At 48.4% G+C, this 23,019-nt stretch overlaps 1 protein-coding gene across 4 annotated transcripts in view; it reads right to left on the bottom strand.

Annotated features, from left to right (window-relative positions):
- The window catches only part of LOC139541666 (tyrosine-protein kinase RYK-like), a 133,725-nt gene that overhangs the window by 49,506 nt on the left and 61,200 nt on the right, over nucleotides 1–23,019 (bottom strand). For 2 of the 4 annotated variants that reach the window (XM_071346581.1, XM_071346582.1), the window contains exons 8-9: nucleotides 18,945–19,028; nucleotides 10,051–10,176 (exon numbers count right to left, since the gene is read on the bottom strand). In XM_071346581.1, coding sequence (XP_071202682.1) covers nucleotides 10,051–10,176; nucleotides 18,945–19,028 — 210 coding nt within the window. The remainder of the gene's footprint in view (nucleotides 1–10,050; nucleotides 10,177–18,944; nucleotides 19,029–23,019) is intronic. The other 2 variants (XM_071346583.1, XM_071346584.1) reach the window with 1 other exon arrangement.

Here is a 23,019-nt window from a genome sequence, read left to right as displayed (position 1 = left end):
GTCTCACAACTACACACTGACGAACGACCGCGTCGTCTCACAACTACACACTGACGAACGACCGCGTCGTCTCAACTACACACTGACGAACGACCTCGTCGTCTCACAACTACACACTGACGAACGACCTCGTCGTCTCACACCTACACACTGACGAACGACCGCGTCGTCTCACACCTACACACTGACGAACGACCTCGTCGTCTCACACCTACACACTGACGAACGACCTCGTCGTCTCACAACTACACACTGACGAACGACCTCGTCGTCTCACAACTACACACTGACGAACGAACTCGTCGTCTCACAACTACACACTGACGAACGACAGCGTCGTCTCACAACTACACACTGACAAACGACAGCGTCGTCTCACAACTACACACTGACGAACGACCTCGTCGTCTCACAACTACACACTGACGAACGACCTCGTCGTCTCACAACTACACACTGACGAACGACAGCGTCGTCTCACAACTACACACTGACGAACGACCTCGTCGTCTAACAACTACACACTGACGAACGACAGCGTCGTCTCACAACTACACATTGACGAACGACCTCGTCGTCTCACAACTACACACTGACGAACGACCTCGTCGTCTCACAACTACACACTGACGAACGACAGCGTCGTCTCACACCTACACACTGACGAACGACCTCGTCGTCTCACACCTACACACTGACGAACGACCTCGTCGTCTCACACCTACACACTGACGAACGACCTCGTCGTCTCACAACTACACACTGACGAACGACCGCTTCGTCTCACAACTACACACTGACGAACGACCTCGTCGTCTCACAACTACACACTGACGAACGACCTCGTCGTCTCACAACTACACACTGACGAACGACCGCGTCGTCTCACAACTACACACTGACGAACGACCTCGTCGTCTCACAACTACACACTGACGAACGACCTCGTCGTCTCACACCTACACACTGACGAACGACCGCGTCGTCTCACACCTACACACTGACGAACGACCTCGTCGTCTCACAACTACACACTGACGAACGACCTCGTCGTCTCACAACTACACACTGACGAACGACCTCGTCGTCTCACACCTACACACTGACGAACGACCGCGTCGTCTCACACCTACACACTGACGAACGACCTCGTCGTCTCACAACTACACACTGACGAACGACCTCGTCGTCTCACAACTACACACTGACGAACGACAGCGTCGTCTCACAACTACACACTGACGAACGACCTCGTCGTCTAACAACTACACACTGACGAACAACAGCGTCGTCTCACAACTACACATTGACGAACGACCTCGTCGTCTCACAACTACACACTTACGAACGACCTCGTCGTCTCACAACTACACACTGACGAACGACAGCGTCGTCTCACACCTACACACTGACGAACGACCTCGTCGTCTCACACCTACACACTGACGAACGACCTCGTCGTCTCACAACTACACACTGACGAACGACCTCGTCGTCTCACACCTACACACTGACGAACGACCGCTTCGTCTCACAACTACACACTGACGAACGACCTCGTCGTCTCACACCTACACACTGACGAACGACCGCGTCGTCTCACAACTACACACTGACGAACGACCTCGTCGTCTCACAACTACACACTGACAAACGACCGCGTCGTCTCACACCTACACACTGACGAACGACCTCGTCGTCTCACACCTACACACTGACGAACGACCACGTCGTCTCACACCTACACACTGACGAACGACCTCGTCGTCTCACAACTACACACTGACGAACGACCTCGTCGTCTCACACCTACACACTGACGAACAACCTCGTCGTCTCACAACTACACACTGACGAACGACAGCGTCGTCTCACAACTACACACTGACGAACGACCTCGTCGTCTAACAACTACACACTGACGAACGACAGCGTCGTCTCACAACTACACATTGACGAACGACCTCGTCGTCTCACAACTACACACTGACGAACGACCTCGTCGTCTCACAACTACACACTGACGAACGACAGCGTCGTCTCACACCTACACACTGACGAACGACCACACTGACGAACGACCGCTTCGTCTCACAACTACACACTGACGAACGACCTCGTCGTCTCACAACTACACACTGACGAACGACCTCGTCGTCTCACAACTACACACTGACGAACGACCTCGTCGTCTCACAACTACACACTGACGAACGACCTCGTCGTCTCACAACTACACACTGACGAACGACCGCGTCGTCTCACAACTACACACTGACGAACGACCGCGTCGTCTCAACTACACACTGACGAACGACCTCGTCGTCTCACACCTACACACTGACGAACGACCTCGTCGTCTCACAACTACACACTGACGAACGACCTCGTCGCCTCACACCTACACACTGACGAACGACCGCGTCGTCTCACAACTACACACTGACGAACGACCGCGTCGTCTCACAACTACACACTGACGAACGACCGCGTCGCCTCACAACTACACACTGACGAACGACCGCGTCGTCTCACACCTACACACTGACGAACGACCTCGTCGTCTCACAACTACACACTGACGAACGACCTCGTCGTCTCACAACTACACACTGACGAACGACCGCGTCGTCTCACAACTACACACTGACGAACGCGTCGTCTCAACTACACACTGACGAACGACCTCGTCGTCTCACACCTACACACTGACGAACGACCGCGTCGTCTCACAACTACACACTGACGAACGACCGCGTCGTCTCACAACTACACACTGACGAACGACCTCGTCGTCTCACAACTACACACTGACGAACGACCGCGTCGTCTCACAACTACACACTGACGAACGACCGCGTCGTCTCAACTACACACTGACGAACGACCTCGTCGTCTCACACCTACACACTGACGAACGACCTCGTCGTCTCACACCTACACACTGACGAACGACCGCGTCGTCTCACACCTACACACTGACGAACGACCTCGTCGTCTCACAACTACACACTGACGAACGACCTCGTCGTCTCACAACTACACACTGACAAACGACCGCGTCGTCTCACACCTACACACTGACGAACGACCTCGTCGTCTCACAACTACACACTGACGAACGACCTCGTCGTCTCACAACTACACACTGACGAACGACCTCGTCGTCTCACAACTACACACTGACGAACGACAGCGTCGTCTCACAACTACACACTGACGAACGACCTCGTCGTCTAACAACTACACACTGACGAACAACAGCGTCGTCTCACAACTACACATTGACGAACGACCTCGTCGTCTCACAACTACACACTTACGAACGACCTCGTCGTCTCACAACTACACACTGACGAACGACAGCGTCGTCTCACACCTACACACTGACGAACGACCTCGTCGTCTCACACCTACACACTGACGAACGACCTCGTCGTCTCACAACTACACACTGACGAACGACCTCGTCGTCTCACACCTACACACTGACGAACGACCGCTTCGTCTCACAACTACACACTGACGAACGACCTCGTCGTCTCACACCTACACACTGACGAACGACCGCGTCGTCTCACAACTACACACTGACGAACGACCTCGTCGTCTCACAACTACACACTGACGAACGACCTCGTCGTCTCACAACTACACACTGACGAACGACCTCGTCGTCTCACAACTACACACTGACGAACGACCTCGTCGTCTCACAACTACACACTGACGAACGACCTCGTCGTCTCACAACTACACACTGACGAACGACCTCGTCGTCTCACAACTACACACTGACGAACGACCGCGTCGTCTCACAACTACACACTGACGAACGACCGCGTCGTCTCAACTACACACTGACGAACGACCTCGTCGTCTCACAACTACACACTGACGAACGACCTCGTCGTCTCACACCTACACACTGACGAACGACCGCGTCGTCTCACACCTACACACTGACGAACGACCTCGTCGTCTCACACCTACACACTGACGAACGACCTCGTCGTCTCACAACTACACACTGACGAACGACCTCGTCGTCTCACAACTACACACTGACGAACGAACTCGTCGTCTCACAACTACACACTGACGAACGACAGCGTCGTCTCACAACTACACACTGACAAACGACAGCGTCGTCTCACAACTACACACTGACGAACGACCTCGTCGTCTCACAACTACACACTGACGAACGACCTCGTCGTCTCACAACTACACACTGACGAACGACAGCGTCGTCTCACAACTACACACTGACGAACGACCTCGTCGTCTAACAACTACACACTGACGAACGACAGCGTCGTCTCACAACTACACATTGACGAACGACCTCGTCGTCTCACAACTACACACTGACGAACGACCTCGTCGTCTCACAACTACACACTGACGAACGACAGCGTCGTCTCACACCTACACACTGACGAACGACCTCGTCGTCTCACACCTACACACTGACGAACGACCTCGTCGTCTCACACCTACACACTGACGAACGACCTCGTCGTCTCACAACTACACACTGACGAACGACCGCTTCGTCTCACAACTACACACTGACGAACGACCTCGTCGTCTCACAACTACACACTGACGAACGACCTCGTCGTCTCACAACTACACACTGACGAACGACCGCGTCGTCTCACAACTACACACTGACGAACGACCTCGTCGTCTCACAACTACACACTGACGAACGACCTCGTCGTCTCACACCTACACACTGACGAACGACCGCGTCGTCTCACACCTACACACTGACGAACGACCTCGTCGTCTCACAACTACACACTGACGAACGACCTCGTCGTCTCACAACTACACACTGACGAACGACCTCGTCGTCTCACACCTACACACTGACGAACGACCGCGTCGTCTCACACCTACACACTGACGAACGACCTCGTCGTCTCACAACTACACACTGACGAACGACCTCGTCGTCTCACAACTACACACTGACGAACGACAGCGTCGTCTCACAACTACACACTGACGAACGACCTCGTCGTCTAACAACTACACACTGACGAACAACAGCGTCGTCTCACAACTACACATTGACGAACGACCTCGTCGTCTCACAACTACACACTTACGAACGACCTCGTCGTCTCACAACTACACACTGACGAACGACAGCGTCGTCTCACACCTACACACTGACGAACGACCTCGTCGTCTCACACCTACACACTGACGAACGACCTCGTCGTCTCACAACTACACACTGACGAACGACCTCGTCGTCTCACACCTACACACTGACGAACGACCGCTTCGTCTCACAACTACACACTGACGAACGACCTCGTCGTCTCACACCTACACACTGACGAACGACCGCGTCGTCTCACAACTACACACTGACGAACGACCTCGTCGTCTCACAACTACACACTGACAAACGACCGCGTCGTCTCACACCTACACACTGACGAACGACCTCGTCGTCTCACACCTACACACTGACGAACGACCACGTCGTCTCACACCTACACACTGACGAACGACCTCGTCGTCTCACAACTACACACTGACGAACGACCTCGTCGTCTCACACCTACACACTGACGAACAACCTCGTCGTCTCACAACTACACACTGACGAACGACAGCGTCGTCTCACAACTACACACTGACGAACGACCTCGTCGTCTAACAACTACACACTGACGAACGACAGCGTCGTCTCACAACTACACATTGACGAACGACCTCGTCGTCTCACAACTACACACTGACGAACGACCTCGTCGTCTCACAACTACACACTGACGAACGACAGCGTCGTCTCACACCTACACACTGACGAACGACCACACTGACGAACGACCGCTTCGTCTCACAACTACACACTGACGAACGACCTCGTCGTCTCACAACTACACACTGACGAACGACCTCGTCGTCTCACAACTACACACTGACGAACGACCTCGTCGTCTCACAACTACACACTGACGAACGACCTCGTCGTCTCACAACTACACACTGACGAACGACCGCGTCGTCTCACAACTACACACTGACGAACGACCGCGTCGTCTCAACTACACACTGACGAACGACCTCGTCGTCTCACACCTACACACTGACGAACGACCTCGTCGTCTCACAACTACACACTGACGAACGACCTCGTCGCCTCACACCTACACACTGACGAACGACCGCGTCGTCTCACAACTACACACTGACGAACGACCGCGTCGTCTCACAACTACACACTGACGAACGACCGCGTCGCCTCACAACTACACACTGACGAACGACCGCGTCGTCTCACACCTACACACTGACGAACGACCTCGTCGTCTCACAACTACACACTGACGAACGACCTCGTCGTCTCACAACTACACACTGACGAACGACCGCGTCGTCTCACAACTACACACTGACGAACGCGTCGTCTCAACTACACACTGACGAACGACCTCGTCGTCTCACACCTACACACTGACGAACGACCGCGTCGTCTCACAACTACACACTGACGAACGACCGCGTCGTCTCACAACTACACACTGACGAACGACCTCGTCGTCTCACAACTACACACTGACGAACGACCGCGTCGTCTCACAACTACACACTGACGAACGACCGCGTCGTCTCAACTACACACTGACGAACGACCTCGTCGTCTCACACCTACACACTGACGAACGACCTCGTCGTCTCACACCTACACACTGACGAACGACCGCGTCGTCTCACACCTACACACTGACGAACGACCTCGTCGTCTCACAACTACACACTGACGAACGACCTCGTCGTCTCACAACTACACACTGACAAACGACCGCGTCGTCTCACACCTACACACTGACGAACGACCTCGTCGTCTCACAACTACACACTGACGAACGACCGCGTCGTCTCACAACTACACACTGACGAACGACCGCGTCGTCTCACAACTACACACTGACGAACGACCTCGTCGTCTCACAACTACACACTGACGAACGACCTCGTCGTCTCACAACTACACACTGACGAACGACCGCGTCGTCTCACAACTACACACTGACGAACGACCGCGTCGTCTCACAACTACACACTGACGAACGACCGCGTCGTCTCACAACTACACACTGACGAACGACCTCGTCGTCTCACACCTACACACTGACGAACGACCTCGTCGTCTCACACCTACACACTGACGAACGACCGCGTCGTCTCACAACTACACACTGACGAACGACCTCGTCGTCTCACACCTACACACTGACGAACGACCTCGTCGTCTCACACCTACACACTGACGAACGACCTCGTCGTCTCACACCTACACACTGACGAACGACCATGTTGTTTAATTGTGCAGAGTTATGAAAGAAATGTTTTGGTCAGGATGTCACACCTTGGTTAGTGTCAGTTGTAAGTGAGAGCTGGTCATTGGACCGTGTGTTCTGTACCATCTTTAGTTTCACAACCAGGTAACGCAATAACATTCATCCATCAGACATTAAATCAATGTGTTCGTCTGTGTACTTCACAAACCCTATTATTCTCTACATAGTGCCCTTCTTTTAAACAAGGGCCCCGAGGGGTGTCAGCGAATAGAGTGGAATTTGGGACGTTTACACAGATGTCTCAAACACCTTATAAGGACTGGGCTTAGTAGGAAACGGAGTTGGACGTTGTGTTCCGTGTTCTTTTGGTTTCACAACATGAGATAATTGCAGAAGGTCAGAAGAAAACTCCCCAGAAGTGAACAACTGATGAACCGGGCACGTTGGGTCACGTCACAGCGCAGTGTGTGTCCTGGGACTGTGTATGCTATAGCTGTCAGTCAGGATACTTGTGTTGTGATGGTTTAATGCAGTTTAATCCAATAACCACAATTCAGGCTATATTCAGACTTCAGTGCCAATCAGCTCTGGAATTCTGGGAGGGGAATTCTGGGGGGGGGGGGGGGGTTGCGAACTGTTACAGTCGCTGGTGCAATACTCTCTCTCTGTGTGTGTGTGTGTTACCTTCGTGCAGGACGTCCCGTAGAGTGACTCTCTGTGTGTGTGTGTGTGTTACCTTCGTGCAGGACGTCCCGTAGAGTGACTCTCTGTGTGTGTGTGTGTGTGTGTGTGTGTTACCTTCGTGCAGGACGTCCCGTAGAGTGACTCTCTGTGTGTGTGTGTGTGTGTGTTACCTTCGTGCAGGACGTCCCGTAGAGTGACTCTCTGTGTGTGTGTGTGTGTGTGTTACCTTCGTGCAGGACGTCCCGTAGAGTGACTCTCTGTGTGTGTGTTACCTTCGTGCAGGACGTCCCGTAGAGTGCCTCTCAGTGTGTGTGTTACCTTCGTGCAGGACGTCCCGTAGAGTGACTCTCTGTGTGTGTGTTACCTTCGTGCAGGACGTCCCGTAGAGTGACTCTCTGTGTGTGTGTTACCTTCGTGCAGGACGTCCCGTAGAGTGACTCTCTGTGTGTGTGTTACCTTCGTGCAGGACTTCCCGTAGAGTGACTCTCTGTGTGTGTGTTACCTTCGTGCAGGACGTCCCGTAGAGTGACTCTCTGTGTGTGTGTTACCTTCGTGCAGGACGTCCCGTAGAGTGACTCTCTGTGTGTGTGTGTGTTACCTTCGTGCAGGACGTCCCGTAGAGTGACTCTCTGTCTGTGTGTGTGTTACCTTCGTGCAGGACGTCCCGTAGAGTGACTCTCTGTCTGTGTGTGTGTTACCTTCGTGCAGGACGTCCCGTAGAGTGACTCTCTGTGTGTGTGTTACCTTCGTGCAGGACGTCCCGTAGAGTGACTCTCTGTCTGTGTGTGTGTTACCTTCGTGCAGGACGTCCCGTAGAGTGACTCTCTGTGTGTGTGTGTGTGTGTGTTACCTTCGTGCAGGACGTCCCGTAGAGTGACTCTCTGTGTGTGTGTGTGTGTGTGTTACCTTCGTGCAGGACGTCCCGTAGAGTGACTCTCTGTGTGTGTTACCTTCGTGCAGGACGTCCCGTAGAGTGACTCTCTGTGTGTGTGTTACCTTCGTGCAGGACGTCCCGTAGAGTGACTCTCTGTGTGTGTTACCTTCGTGCAGGACGTCCCGTAGAGTGACTCTCTGTGTGTGTGTGTGTGTGTGTTACCTTCGTGCAGGACGTCCCGTAGAGTGACTCTCTCTCTCTGTGTGTGTGTGTGTTACCTTCGTGCAGGACGTCCCGTAGAGTGACTCTCTCTCTCTGTGTGTGTGTGTGTTACCTTCGTGCAGGACGTCCCGTAGAGTGACTCTCTCTCTCTGTGTGTGTGTGTGTGTGTTACCTTCGTGCAGGACGTCCCGTAGAGTGACTCTCTGTGTGTGTGTTACCTTCGTGCAGGACGTCCCGTAGAGTGACTCTCTGTGTGTGTGTGTGTGTGTGTTACCTTCGTGCAGGACGTCCCGTAGAGTGACTCTCTGTGTGTGTGTGTGTGTGTGTTACCTTCGTGCAGGACGTCCCGTAGAGTGACTCTCTGTGTGTGTGTTACCTTCGTGCAGGACGTCCCGTAGAGTGACTCTCTGTGTGTGTGTTACCTTCGTGCAGGACGTCCCGTAGAGTGACTCTCTGTGTGTGTGTTACCTTCGTGCAGGACGTCCCGTAGAGTGACTCTCTGTGTGTGTGTTACCTTCGTGCAGGACGTCCCGTAGAGTGACTCTCTGTGTGTGTGTTACCTTCGTGCAGGACGTCCCGTAGAGTGACTCTCTGTGTGTGTGTTACCTTCGTGCAGGACGTCCCGTAGAGTGACTCTCTGTGTGTGTGTGTGTGTGTGTTACCTTCGTGCAGGACGTCCCGTAGAGTGACTCTCTGTGTGTGTGTTACCTTCGTGCAGGACGTCCCGTAGAGTGACTCTCTGTGTGTGTGTGTGTGTGTGTGTGTGTGTGTGTGTGTGTGTGTGTGTGTGTGTGTTACCTTCGTGCAGGACGTCCCGTAGAGTGACTCTCTGTGTGTGTGTTACCTTCGTGCAGGACGTCCCGTAGAGTGACTCTCTGTGTGTGTGTTACCTTCGTGCAGGACGTCCCGTAGAGTGACTCTCTGTGTGTGTGTTACCTTCGTGCAGGACGTCCCGTAGAGTGACTCTCAGTCTGGAGATGGAGATGTCTTTGACCTTGGCTTTGGCTTCCAGCAGACTAACACTTCTCAGGTCGTTCTTCTCAATACGCAGGGACGGGTAGCCTTGGTGGGTGGGGGAGAGAAGGAGAGAGGGACGGTGGGTAGGAGGGAGGGACGGTGGGTAGGAGGGGAGGGAGAGAGAGAGAGAAAGCGAGCAAGAGAGGGACAAGTCAGTGTGAGTTTAAAATCAGACCTCTAAATACACACTCTCCTCCCTTCTAATAAAACTCTAACTTTACTGTCTCTTTCACCGCGCCCTCCAATAAACTTGAAAATATGAAAAGGAACCTTAGTATGACTTTTATCCGAGGCTCAAAAGGTTTATGAAAGCCATGTCTAAAACTGAATCAACATCTTCACTTGTTTTGTAGTTTAAAATACTTTCTTTCAAACAACCGACCAGAGATCAGGCTGATCTCTTCATCTCCAGTCCCTGTCATAACATCGCTACAGACATATGTTATTGTTTAAAGCCTGTCCTACTGTTGGTAAATATGAACATTCGCATATCATAATAACGACATATACGCTCCCCTATCACAGCGTCAATGTCAACATAACCCCTTTCTAGAAACATGTACCCCCGGTGAACACGTCAGTGGAGACAGACACCTCATTATAATACAGCATATTGTAACACGTCAGTGGAGACAGACACCACATTATAATACAGAATATTGTAACACGTCAGTGGAGACAGATACATTATAATACAGAATATTGTAACACGTCAGTGGAGACAGACACCACATTATAATACAGCATATTGTAACACGTCAGTGGAGACAGATACATTATAATACAGCATATTGTAACACGTCAGTGGAGACAGATACATTATAATAAAGAATATTGTAACACGTCAGTGGAGACAGACACCTCATTATAATACAGCATATTGTAACACGTCAGTGGAGACAGACACCTCATTATAATACAGCATATTGTAACACGTCAGTGGAGACAGACACCTCATTATAATACAGCATATTGTAACACGTCAGTGGAGACAGACACCTCATTATAATACAGCATATTGTAACACGTCAGTGGAGACAGACACCTCATTATAATACAGAATATTGTAACACGTCAGTGGAGACAGACACCTCATTATAATACAGCATATTGTAACACGTCAGTGGAGACAGACACCTCATTATAATACAGCATATTGTAACACGTCAGTGGAGACAGATACATTATAATACAGCATATTGTAACACGTCAGTGGAGACAGACACCTCATTATAATACAGAATATTGTAACACGTCAGTGGAGACAGACACCTCATTATAATACAGCATATTGTAACACGTCAGTGGAGACAGACACCTCATTATAATACAGCATATTGTAACACGTCAGTGGAGACAGACACCTCATTATAATACAGCATATTGTAACACGTCAGTGGAGACAGATACATTATAATACAGAATATTGTAACACGTCAGTGGAGACAGACACCTCATTATAATACAGCATATTGTAACACGTCAGTGGAGACAGATACATTATAATACAGCATATTGTAACACGTCAGTGGAGACAGACACCTCATTATAATACAGCATATTGTAACACGTCAGTGGAGACAGACACCTCATTATAATACAGCATATTGTAACACGTCAGTGGAGACAGATACATTATAATACAGCATATTGTAACACGTCAGTGGAGACAGACACCACATTATAATACAGCATATTGTAACACGTCAGTGGAGACAGACACCACATTATAATACAGCATATTGTAACACGTCAGTGGAGACAGACACCTCATTATAATACAGCATATTGTAACACGTCAGTGGAGACAGACACCTCATTATAATACAGAATATTGTAACACGTCAGTGGAGACAGACACCTCATTATAATACAGCATATTGTAACACGTCAGTGGAGACAGACACCTCATTATAATACAGCATATTGTAACACGTCAGTGGAGACAGACACCTCATTATAATACAGAATATTGTAACACGTCAGTGGAGACAGACACCTCATTATAATACAGCATATTGTAACACGTCAGTGGAGACAGACACCTCATTATAATACAGCATATTGTAACACGTCAGTGGAGACAGACACCTCATTATAATACAGCATATTGTAACACGTCAGTGGAGACAGACACCTCATTATAATACAGCATATTGTAACACGTCAGTGGAGACAGACACCTCATTATAATACAGCATATTGTAACACGTCAGTGGAGACAGACACCTCATTATAATACAGCATATTGTAACACGTCAGTGGAGACAGATACATTATAATACAGAATATTGTAACACGTCAGTGGAGACAGACACCACATTATAATACAGCATATTGTAACACGTCAGTGGAGACAGATACCTCATTATAATACAGCATATTGTAACACGTCAGTGGAGACAGATACCACATTATAATACAGAATATTGTAACACGTCAGTGGAGACAGACACCTCATTATAATACAGCATATTGTAACACGTCAGTGGAGACAGATACCACATTATAATACAGCATATTGTAACACGTCAGTGGAGACAGATACATTATAATACAGAATATTGTAACACGTCAGTGGAGACAGATACATTATAATACAGAATATTGTAACATGTCAGTGGACAGATACCACATTATAATACAGCATATTGTAGAGACAAGACGCTGCTGGCTAACAGGTAAAGAAGGAATCCTTTGTGAGCCCTCTTTATTCCCAGTCCCAAATGGCACCCTATTCCCTATTGTAGTGCACTACTTTTCACCAGGTACCACATAGGGAATAGGGCGCCATTTGGGAGTCAACCTCGGAGCGTGTGGTTAACCGCTGGTGAAGACTGCAGCAGTGAGGCGAGACTCAAACCAAAGAGCGATATTAAAACAGAGGACGCGTTGAACAAATCAGATGGGCATGGCAAGTCATAAAGCTCAAATCTGGGGTTTGAGTCCAACAGCAGAAAACATTTTAATATACAGGTAACTGCTGTTGAGCATTTTAATATACAGGTAACTGCTGTTGAGCATTTTAATATACAGGTAACTGCTGTTGAGCATTTTAATATACAGGTAACTGCTGTTGAGCATTTTAATATACAGGTAACTGCTGTTGGGCATTTTAATATACAGGTAACTGCTGTTGATCATTTTAATATACAGGTAACTGCTGTTGAGCATTTTAATATACAGGTAACTGCTGTTGGGCATTTTAATATACAGGTAACTGCTGTTGAGCATTTTAATATACAGGTAACTGCTGTTGAGCATTTTAATATACAGGTAACTGCTGTTGAGCATTTTAATATACAGGTAACTGCTGTTGAGCATTTTAATATACAGGTAACTGCTGTTGAGCATTTTAATATACAGGTAACTGCTGTTGAGCATTTTAATATACAGGTAACTGCTGTTGAGCATTTTAATATACAGGTAAATAGTGTGTCTTAATAGGGTGTTGGGGCACCACGAGTCAGAACAGCTTCGATGCATCTTGGCATAGATTCTACAAGAGTCGGGAACTCTTATTTGGCGTGATACCGACTCCATTCTTCCACAAGAAATTCCAGCATTTAGTGGTGTTTTGTTGGAAAACGCTGGTCTCAGGTACCCCTCCAGAACATTCCATAAGAGTTCAATTGGGTTGAGTTATGGTGACAGACCACACGGTTGCGCGGGTCAGCTGTTTGTTCACCCGCGACCGCTAATAAACCATCCGTAACCACCTGACTATATCTGATAGTGTAAATCCGTGTCCTGCACCCGCTAATATAAAACATGCGTGGCAAGCTACAGTCAGAGATGGCAGAACGATTCTTTGACAGGGGGTGCAGGATCCCCACCCCCCCAATTTAGATTCGTTTCTGCTTAATTTCCGACATTTTGCTAAGCTATTTGTTAGACATCTTGTCTCTAATTAGATTACATGTAGCTTCTCTGTCATTACTTGTTTCCCTAGAAGACTAAATCGACCCATGCTCACCAGAATAATGTCAGCAATCGATTCAAGCTTTCATTCAATCTAGTTGACATCTGTAAAAGTTCTCTAATATATCCTTCATTCGCGGATTAAATAAGTTTAGGGACCGGGGATAAAATGCAATAACCCCCCCAAAAATTATAAATGGCAAAGATTTTCTGTACAACATTTCCTAATGTTTGACCGGTTGTAGGAAATAGAAATCTGTGAAAACGACACAGTATGTTTCTGATAATATTTCAGTTCGGCTGTAATGACAACACCTCTGCAGGCTGTCCCTAACTGCGCATTCACGTGTTCTCAAGATGCTGAAAGAAATAAAATACTATTTCTCAACTCCTGTTCCCGAGTCAAAATGTACTTTTTTTTTGGGTGAAAAATAAAATGCTGGAGTAATTGTGCAGGAGTTAATATTAAGGCTAGGTTAAAGGTTAAAGACCTACAGTCAGTGTCCAGATTTCAGCTCCCATTCAACCCATCTGAACAGAAGGCTAGAGTCCCCTTGACGTGTCATAGGCCTATTTGAAGTCACCGTCTTTGACTGTCGAAACTGTATAGCGCCTCACAATCACGCACAGACAACGCTGAGCACAGACAACACTGAGCACAGACAACACTGCTATCATTCTTTTTTACCACTTAACCAAATCTTTCCTAAACATTCCTGTTCTGGTCCTCCCTTCTCTTTACGTTCAACTCTCCATTTCACAGCTTTTCTCTTATTTAATTCAACTTTGACATCATTGTCCTTTTTGTCTCAGTGGATCGACGTTAACTTTTTCTGCACCATCCCAAAAGCGTTTTTTTGCCATTGGTGTGTAGACTATTTGGCGTGTTAAAAGTTAAGCTCTAAAGTTTACGCTGACAAAAGAAAAACCTCAAATTGCACAAGAATAATAGATTAATGGATTATTTTTAATCAAATCTAAATTTTATTTGTGACAAGCGCCGAATACAACAGGTGTAGACCTTACAGTGAAATGCTTACTTCCAACAGGTGTAGACCTTACAGTGAAATGCTTACTTCCAACAGGTGTAGTCCTTACAGTGAAATGCTTACTTCCAACAGGTGTAGTCCTTACAGTGAAATGCTTACTTCCAACAGGTGTAGTCCTTACAGTGAAATGCTTACTTCCAACAGGTGTAGACCTTACAGTGAAATGCTTACTTCCAACAGGTGTAGACCTTACAGTGAAATGCTTACTTCCAACAGGTGTAGTCCTTACAGTGAAATGCTTACTTCCAACAGGTGTAGTCCTTACAGTGAAATGCTTACTTCCAACAGGTGTAGTCCTTACAGTGAAATGCTTACTTCCAAGCCCTTAAGAAAAATAAGTGTTAAGTATTCTATTAAGTATTGTTTTCTTTCTTCAACCCGCCACCCACCCTTCATCCACACAATATTTCATGACCCTTAACCCAACTGTCCCACGGACAAAACCATCACTATCACACACCCTATGCTCCTTTCAGACCCCTCTTTCAAAGTCATGAAGATCCCTTCTTCTAGCCCAAAAAATGGGGCAACTGGGTATTTTTATACATGTCCCTAAGCATGATGGGATGTTAACAGCTTAATTAACTCAGGAACTACACCTGTGTGAAAGCACCTGCTTTCAATATAGTTTGTATCCCTCGTTTACTCAGGGGTTTCCTTTATTTTGTCAGTTATATAATCAACAGGCTCATCATTCATTTTAAAAGACAAAAATACCTGTAAATAGCCCAGATTGCACCTTTAAAACATCAGTATCAAAATTGGGAGAGATACTGCAGTCCGGGACAAGCTAAGCTAAGCCCGAGGGATCCGTGAAGACACTCATGAACGTGTCATGCATGCTAGCGCATATCCCTCCATCCTATATGTCAATCTAAACATTTTAAGCACCGCTTCATACGGAAAAGTGAAAAATGCTTAATGAACCTCAATCACATGATGCCTACAGGCGACAGTGAGATCAGGATTGGTATGTGCCTTGATCAAATCAACGTTTATTTGTTGTTACATGGTTAATTTATTTATTTATTTATTTATTTACATAAACAGATTAGCAGATGTTAGAACAGGTGAAGCGAAATGCTTGTGTTGTGTTTCGAGCTCCAGCAGTGCAGTAAAATGTCTAACAGCACAATACTATCTACATTTACATTTACATTTAAGTCATTTAGCAGACGCTCTTATCCAGAGCGACTTACAAATTGGAAAGTTCATACATATTCATCCTGGTCCCCCCGTGGGGAATGAACCCACAACCCTGGCGTTGCAAGCGCCATGCTCTACCAACTGAGCCACACGGGACCATCTAACAGCACAATACTATCTAACAGCACAATACTATCTAACAGCACAATACTATCTAACAGCACAATACTATCTAACAGCACAATACTATCTAAGAAAGTCGTGAAGAGAGCACGACAACGCCTTTCCCCCCTCGGGAGACTGAAAAGATATGGCTTGGGTCCTCAGATCCTCAACAGCTGCACTATCGAGAGCCTCCTGACCTGTTGCATCACCGCCTGGTATGGCAACTGCTCGGCATCTGACCGCAAGGCGCTACAGAGGGTCCAGTACATCACTGGGGCCAAGCTTCCTGCTATACAGGACCTTTATACTAGACGGTGTCAGGAGAAGGCCCAAAAAATTGTCAAAGACTCCAGTCACCCAAGTCATAGACTGTTCTCTCTGCTACCGCACGGCAAGCGGTACCGGAGTGCCAAGTCGAGGTCCAAAAGCCTCGTTGACAGCTTCTACACCCAAGACATAAAACTGCTGAACAGCTAATCAAATGGCTACCCTGACTATTTACATTGACCCCCCCCCCCCCGCTTTTACACTGCTGCTACTCTCTGTTTATCGATGCATAGTCACTTTACCCCAACTCCTGTAGAAATGACCTTGACTAACCTGTACCGCCGCACATTGACTCAGTACAGGTACCACTTGAATATAGCCTCATTATTGTTATTTTATTGTGTTATTTTTTACTTTAGTTTATTTAGTAAATATTTTCTTTTAACTCTATTTTCTTTAAAACGGCATTGTTGGTTAAAGGGCTTGTAAGTAAGTATTTCACTGTAAGGTCTACTACACCTGTTGTATTCGGAGCATGTGACAAATAAAATTTTATTTTTTTAACAGCACAATACTATCTAACAGGACAATATTGTACACAAATAAAATAAAACAATTAAAAGAAACAAGACATATCCGAATAAGCAATGTCAGTGTCCGGTCATTTATTTTATTTTATATAATGTAACTATAAAATATAGTTTTATAGCACACCATCAGTACCATCTTTACATGTTCTGAGATATATCTGTTACAGGGAGCAGACATTTGCCTTCTTGTATTTCGACAGTCTTCAGACCAAAGAGATGTCACAGCTTTTTGCTGCCACCAAGTGGGAAAATCTGAGAACACCACCAAACTACATTAAACATCAACCACCCCTGTCTGATCAGTAGAACTGTGACAATTGTCATGAAAATGACCACAACTTTCATAATTGTCACTTTAAAATGAATACAACACATCTCTGGTGACGACCGTTGGCTACGGCCTAACCAATACAACACATCTCTGGTGACAACCGTTGGCTCTACGGCCTAACCAATACAACATATCTCTGGTGACAACCGTTGGCTCTACGGCCTAACCAATACAACACATCTCTGGTGACGACCGTTGGCTACGGCCTAACCAATACAACACATCTCTGGTGACAACCGTTGGCTCTACGGCCTAACCAATACAACACATCTCTGGTGACAACCGTTGGCTCTACGGCCTAACCAATACAACACATCTCTGGTGACAACCGTTGGCTACGGCCTAACCAATACAACACATCTCTGGTGACAACCGTTGGCTCTACGGCCTAACCAATACAACACATCTCTGGTGACAACCGTTGGCTCTACGGCCTAACCAATACAACACATCTCTGGTGACAACCGTTGGCTACGGCCTAACCAATACAACACATCTCTGGTGACAACCGTTGGCTACGGCCTAACCAATACAACACATCTCTGGTGACGACAAACTCAAAAACAAAATGGTTTAAGTACTTGGAACTTTTGGAAATTAAGCTTTTCTGCTCGTAAAATAATGACACATTTGACCCTTTTCATGTCAAAATTTTAAACTGATAATAGGTACACTATATATATGCACTTCAAAATAAAAGTTACATACCCTCTTCAAATAAATGTAATACGACGATTATGACAACAACAAAAAGTACACATTGTCCGTAACTGTCCGTTACCAGAGTATAACATAATGGTGCCACGGGCCCGTGATGAGAGTAGATCTCACTGTGAGGAAAGGCAACGTCACCGATGAGAGTACTGATTAAATGAAATACATTTTACTGGAAGGAGTATTGTTGCACTTAAGAGGACAGAAGCCGACTCCTGCAGTATGGATGGATTAGGTAAACGCTATAAATGATTAAAACACAACAGAATAAACATGAGGATGAGGGAATCCGTTAGTAAAAAGTTATGAATAAAGCCTCTGTGTTTTGGAACTATAAAAATGTCACGACATAGATATTATCCTGTATTTTTAAGCCTTCTCCAGAAATGAGTATTACAACCCCCCCAAAAAAAGCAATTGTGCTTGAGGATGGTGCTGGACCATCTGCCATAAAAATAAATTAAAAAGGGGACAGTTTGATGAAAAAGCTCTAAATAAAACGTTAAAATTCAGGTCATGTGACATGACTGTGCAAAACACAGGGAGCCTAATGTAGTGGACGGGCCCACGGTGAGACTGGACTAGTGGACGGGCCCACGGTGAGACCGGACTACAAGTGACTGAACTTACTTCTGGTTTCATGGATGGGGGCATCAGGGTTTGGGAAGGTGGCGGCAGCAAGCTGGAGAATGGGTGCAGTGCCAGGGTGATGGTCTGATGGTGAGAGGACAGGGGGGTGGAGGGAGGGCGGGGGAGAGAGAGAGAGAGAGAGAGACAGAGGTGATTAAGGGTTGGGTAAAATGACAGGTGTGGGATGGTACCATTAAACACATCGAAGCAGATTAGAGGACACAGCCCCAACAACCTGCAGTAGGAGGAGGACACAGCCCCAACACCCTGCAGTAGGAGGGAGGAGGACACAGCCCCAACACCCTGCAGTAGGAGGGAGGACACAGCCCCAACACCCTGCAGTAGGAGGGAGGACACAGCCCCAACACCCTGCAGTAGGAGGGAGGACACAGCCCCAACACCCTGCAGTAGGAGGGAGGACACAGCCCCAACACCCTGCAGTAGGAGGGAGGAGGGCACAGCCCCAACACCCTGCAGTAGGAGGGAGGACACAGCCCCAACACCCTGCAGTAGGAGGGAGGACACAGCCCCAACACCCTGCAGTAGGAGGGAGGACACAGCCCCAACACCCTGCAGTAGGAGGGAGGACACAGCCCCAACACCCTGCAGTAGGAGGGAGGACACAGCCCCAACACCCTGCAGTAGGAGGGAGGACACAGCCCCAACACCCTGCAGTAGGAGGAGGACACAGCCCCAACACCCTGCAGTAGGAGGGAGGACACAGCCCCAACACCCTGCAGTAGGAGGGAGGAGGAGGAGGACACAGCCCCAACACCCTGCAGTAGGAGGGAGGAGGACACAGCCCCAACACCCTGCAGTAGGAGGGAGGACACAGCCCCAACACCCTGCAGTAGGAGGACACAGCCCCAACACCCTGCAGTAGGACGACACAGCCACTAGATGGCCACAGTGTACACTCTCTTAAACAGCTTAATGTAAACACCACTGAGTAAAAGACATGATGAATCAGACTTCTGTATTGGCCGTTTGTGTTTATACAGGACATCCCGCCCCAACCTACCGTCAACCAAATCATGTCAATGAAGAGCTATACGGAGCAATCCACATAGTTACAACATATGGGAGGTGCATGGTGATGTGGTACCAACTCCATTTGACCTCTGCATGCCCCCGGAGGCTACTCCATAAGGAGCCATCGACCACATTTTCAGATCAAACATAAATTGGCTTTTAAACAGTCAGCACAATGACTGGAAATGGTTGGTGGCATGAATGGAATCAGACTGAAAAACAATGGTGATACACAATGCATTCAGAAAGTATTCAGACCCCTTGACTTTTTTAATTTTTACATTTTGTTACGTTACAGCGTTATTCTAAAAATGGATTAAAAATATATGTAATTCTCAATCTACACACAATACCACATAATGAGAAAGCAAACAGGTTTTTAGAAATGTTTGCCAACTTATTACAAATAAATGAATGAAATATCACATTTACATAATTATTCAGACATTTTACTCAGTACTTTGTTGAAGCACCTTTGGCAGCGATTACAGCCTTGAGTCTTCTTGGGTATGACGCTACAAGCTTGGCACACCTGTATTTGGGGAGTTTCTCCTATTCTTCTCTGCGGATACTCTCAAGCTCTGTCAGGTTGGATGGGGAGCGTCGCTGCACAGCTGTTTTCAGGTCTCTCCAGAGATGTTCGATCGGGTTCAAGTCCGGGCTCTGGCTGGGCCACTCAAGGACATTCAGAAACTTGTCCCTAAGCCACTCCTGCGTTGTCTTGGCTGTGTGTTTAGGGTCGTTGTCCTGTCGGAAGGTGAACCGCCACCCCAGTCTGATGTCCTGAGCAGGTTTTCGTCAAGGATCTCGCTGTACATTTCTCCGTTCATCTTTCCCTCGATCCTGACCAGTCTCTGCTTCTGAAAAACATTCCCATTGCATGAGGCTGCCACCACCATGCTTCATCGTAGGGATGGTGCCAGGTTTCCACCAGACGTGACGCTTGGCATTCAGGCCAAAGAGTTCAATCTTGGTTTCATCAGACAAGAGAATTTTGTTACTCATGGTCTGAGAGTCCTTTAGGTGCCTTTTGGCAAACTCCAAGCGGGCTGTCATGTGCCTTTTACTGAGGAGTGGGTTTCCTTCTACCCACTCTACCGTAGAAGGCCTGATTGGTGGAGTGCTGCAGAGATGGTTGTCCTTCTGGAAGGTTCTCCCATCTCTTTACCAGCTTCTACCCCCAAGCCATAAGACTGCTGAACAATTAATTGAATGGCCACCCAGAGTATTTGCATTGACACCCCCCCTCCCCTTTGTTATGTACACTGCTGCTACTCTGTGTTCATCGTCTATGCATAGTCACTTTACCCCTACCTCCATGTAAGAATTACCTCAACTAACCTGTACCCCAGCACATTGACTCTGTACCAGTACCCCCTGTATATAGCCTCATTATTGTTATGTAAATACTTTATTCGATTTTTTTACTTTATTTAGTAAATATTTGATTAACTCTATTTCTTGAAGTGCACTGTTGGTTAAAGGCTTTAACCACAACCCCTGTTGTGTTCAGTGCATGTGCCAAATAAAATCTGATTTGATCTCCACAGAGGAACTCTGGAGCTCTGTCAGAGTGACCATCAGGTTTCTTGGTCACCTTCCTGACCAAGGCCCTTCTTCCCCGATTGCTCAGTTTGGCCGGGCGGCCAGCTCGAGGAGGAGTCTTGATGGTTCGAAATATCTTCCATTTAAGAATGATGGAGGCCACTGTGTTCATGGGAGCCTTCAATGCTCCAGGGTACTGGTGGTAGAGGGGGCTGATCCAGGGTACTGGTGGTAGAAGGGGCTGATCCAGGGTACTGGTGGTAGAAGGGGCTGATCCAGGGTACTGGTGGTAGAGGGAGCTGATCCAGGGTACTGGTGGTAGAGGGGACTGATCCAGGGTACTGGTGGTAGAGAGGGGGCTGATCCAGGGTACTGGTGGTAGAGGGGGCTGATCCAGGGTACTGGTGGTAGAGAGGGGGCTGATCCAGGGTACTGGTGGTAGAGGGGGCTGATCCAGGGTACTGGTGGTAGAGGGGGCTGATCCAGGGTACTGGTGGTAGAGAGGGGGCTGATCCAGGGTACTGGTGGTAGAGGGGACTGATCCAGGGTACTGGTGGTAGAGAGGGGGCTGATCCAGGGTACTGGTGGTAGAGGGGGCTGATCCAGGGTACTGGTGGTAGAGAGGGGGCTGATCCAGGGTACTGGTGGTAGAGAGAGAGCTGATCCAGGGTACTGGTGGTAGAGGGGGCTGATCCAGGGTACTGGTGGTAGAGGGGGCTGATCCAGGGTACTGGTGGTAGAGGGGGCTGATCCAGGGTACTGGTGGTAGAGGGGGCTGATCCAGGGTACTGGTGGTAGAGGGGGAGCTGATCCAGGGTACTGGTGGTAGAGAGGGGGCTGACCCAGGGTACTGGTGGTAGAGAGGGGGCTGATCCAGGGTACTGGTGGTAGAGGGGGGCTGATCCAGGGTACTGGTGGTAGAGAGGGGGCTGATCCAGGGTACTGGTGGTAGAGAGGGGGCTGGTCCAGGGTACTGGTGGTAGAGAGGGGGCTGATCCAGGGTACTGGTGGTAGAGGGGGCTGGTCCAGGGTACTGGTGGTAGAGAGGGGGCTGATCCAGGGTACTGGTGGTAGAGAGGGGGCTGGTCCAGGGTACTGGTGGTAGAGAGGGGGCTGGTCCAGGGTACTGGTGGTAGAGAGGGGGCTGATCCAGGGTACTGGTGGTAGAGGGGGCTGATCCAGGGTACTGGTGGTAGAGAGGGGGCTGGTCCAGGGTACTGGTGGTAGAGGGGGCTGATCCAGGGTACTGGTGGTAGAGGGGGCTGATCCAGGGTACTGGTGGTAGAGGGGGCTGATCCAGGGTACTGGTGGTAGAGGGGGCTGATCCAGGGTACTGGTGGTAGAGGGGGCTGATCCAGGGTACTGGTGGTAGAGGGGGAGCTGATCCAGGGTACTGGTGGTAGAGGGGGAGCTGATCCAGGGTACTGGTGGTAGAGAGGGGGCTGACCCAGGGTACTGGTGGTACATGTATTCTTTAACCTTTAACTAGGCAAGTCAG

The sequence above is a fragment of the Salvelinus alpinus genome, chromosome 16 (assembly GCF_045679555.1).
Source record: "Salvelinus alpinus chromosome 16, SLU_Salpinus.1, whole genome shotgun sequence".
Lineage (NCBI taxonomy): Eukaryota > Metazoa > Chordata > Actinopteri > Salmoniformes > Salmonidae > Salvelinus > Salvelinus alpinus.
Note: the sequence above shows the minus strand (reverse complement) of the source record. Positions and strands in the feature narration are given on the sequence as shown.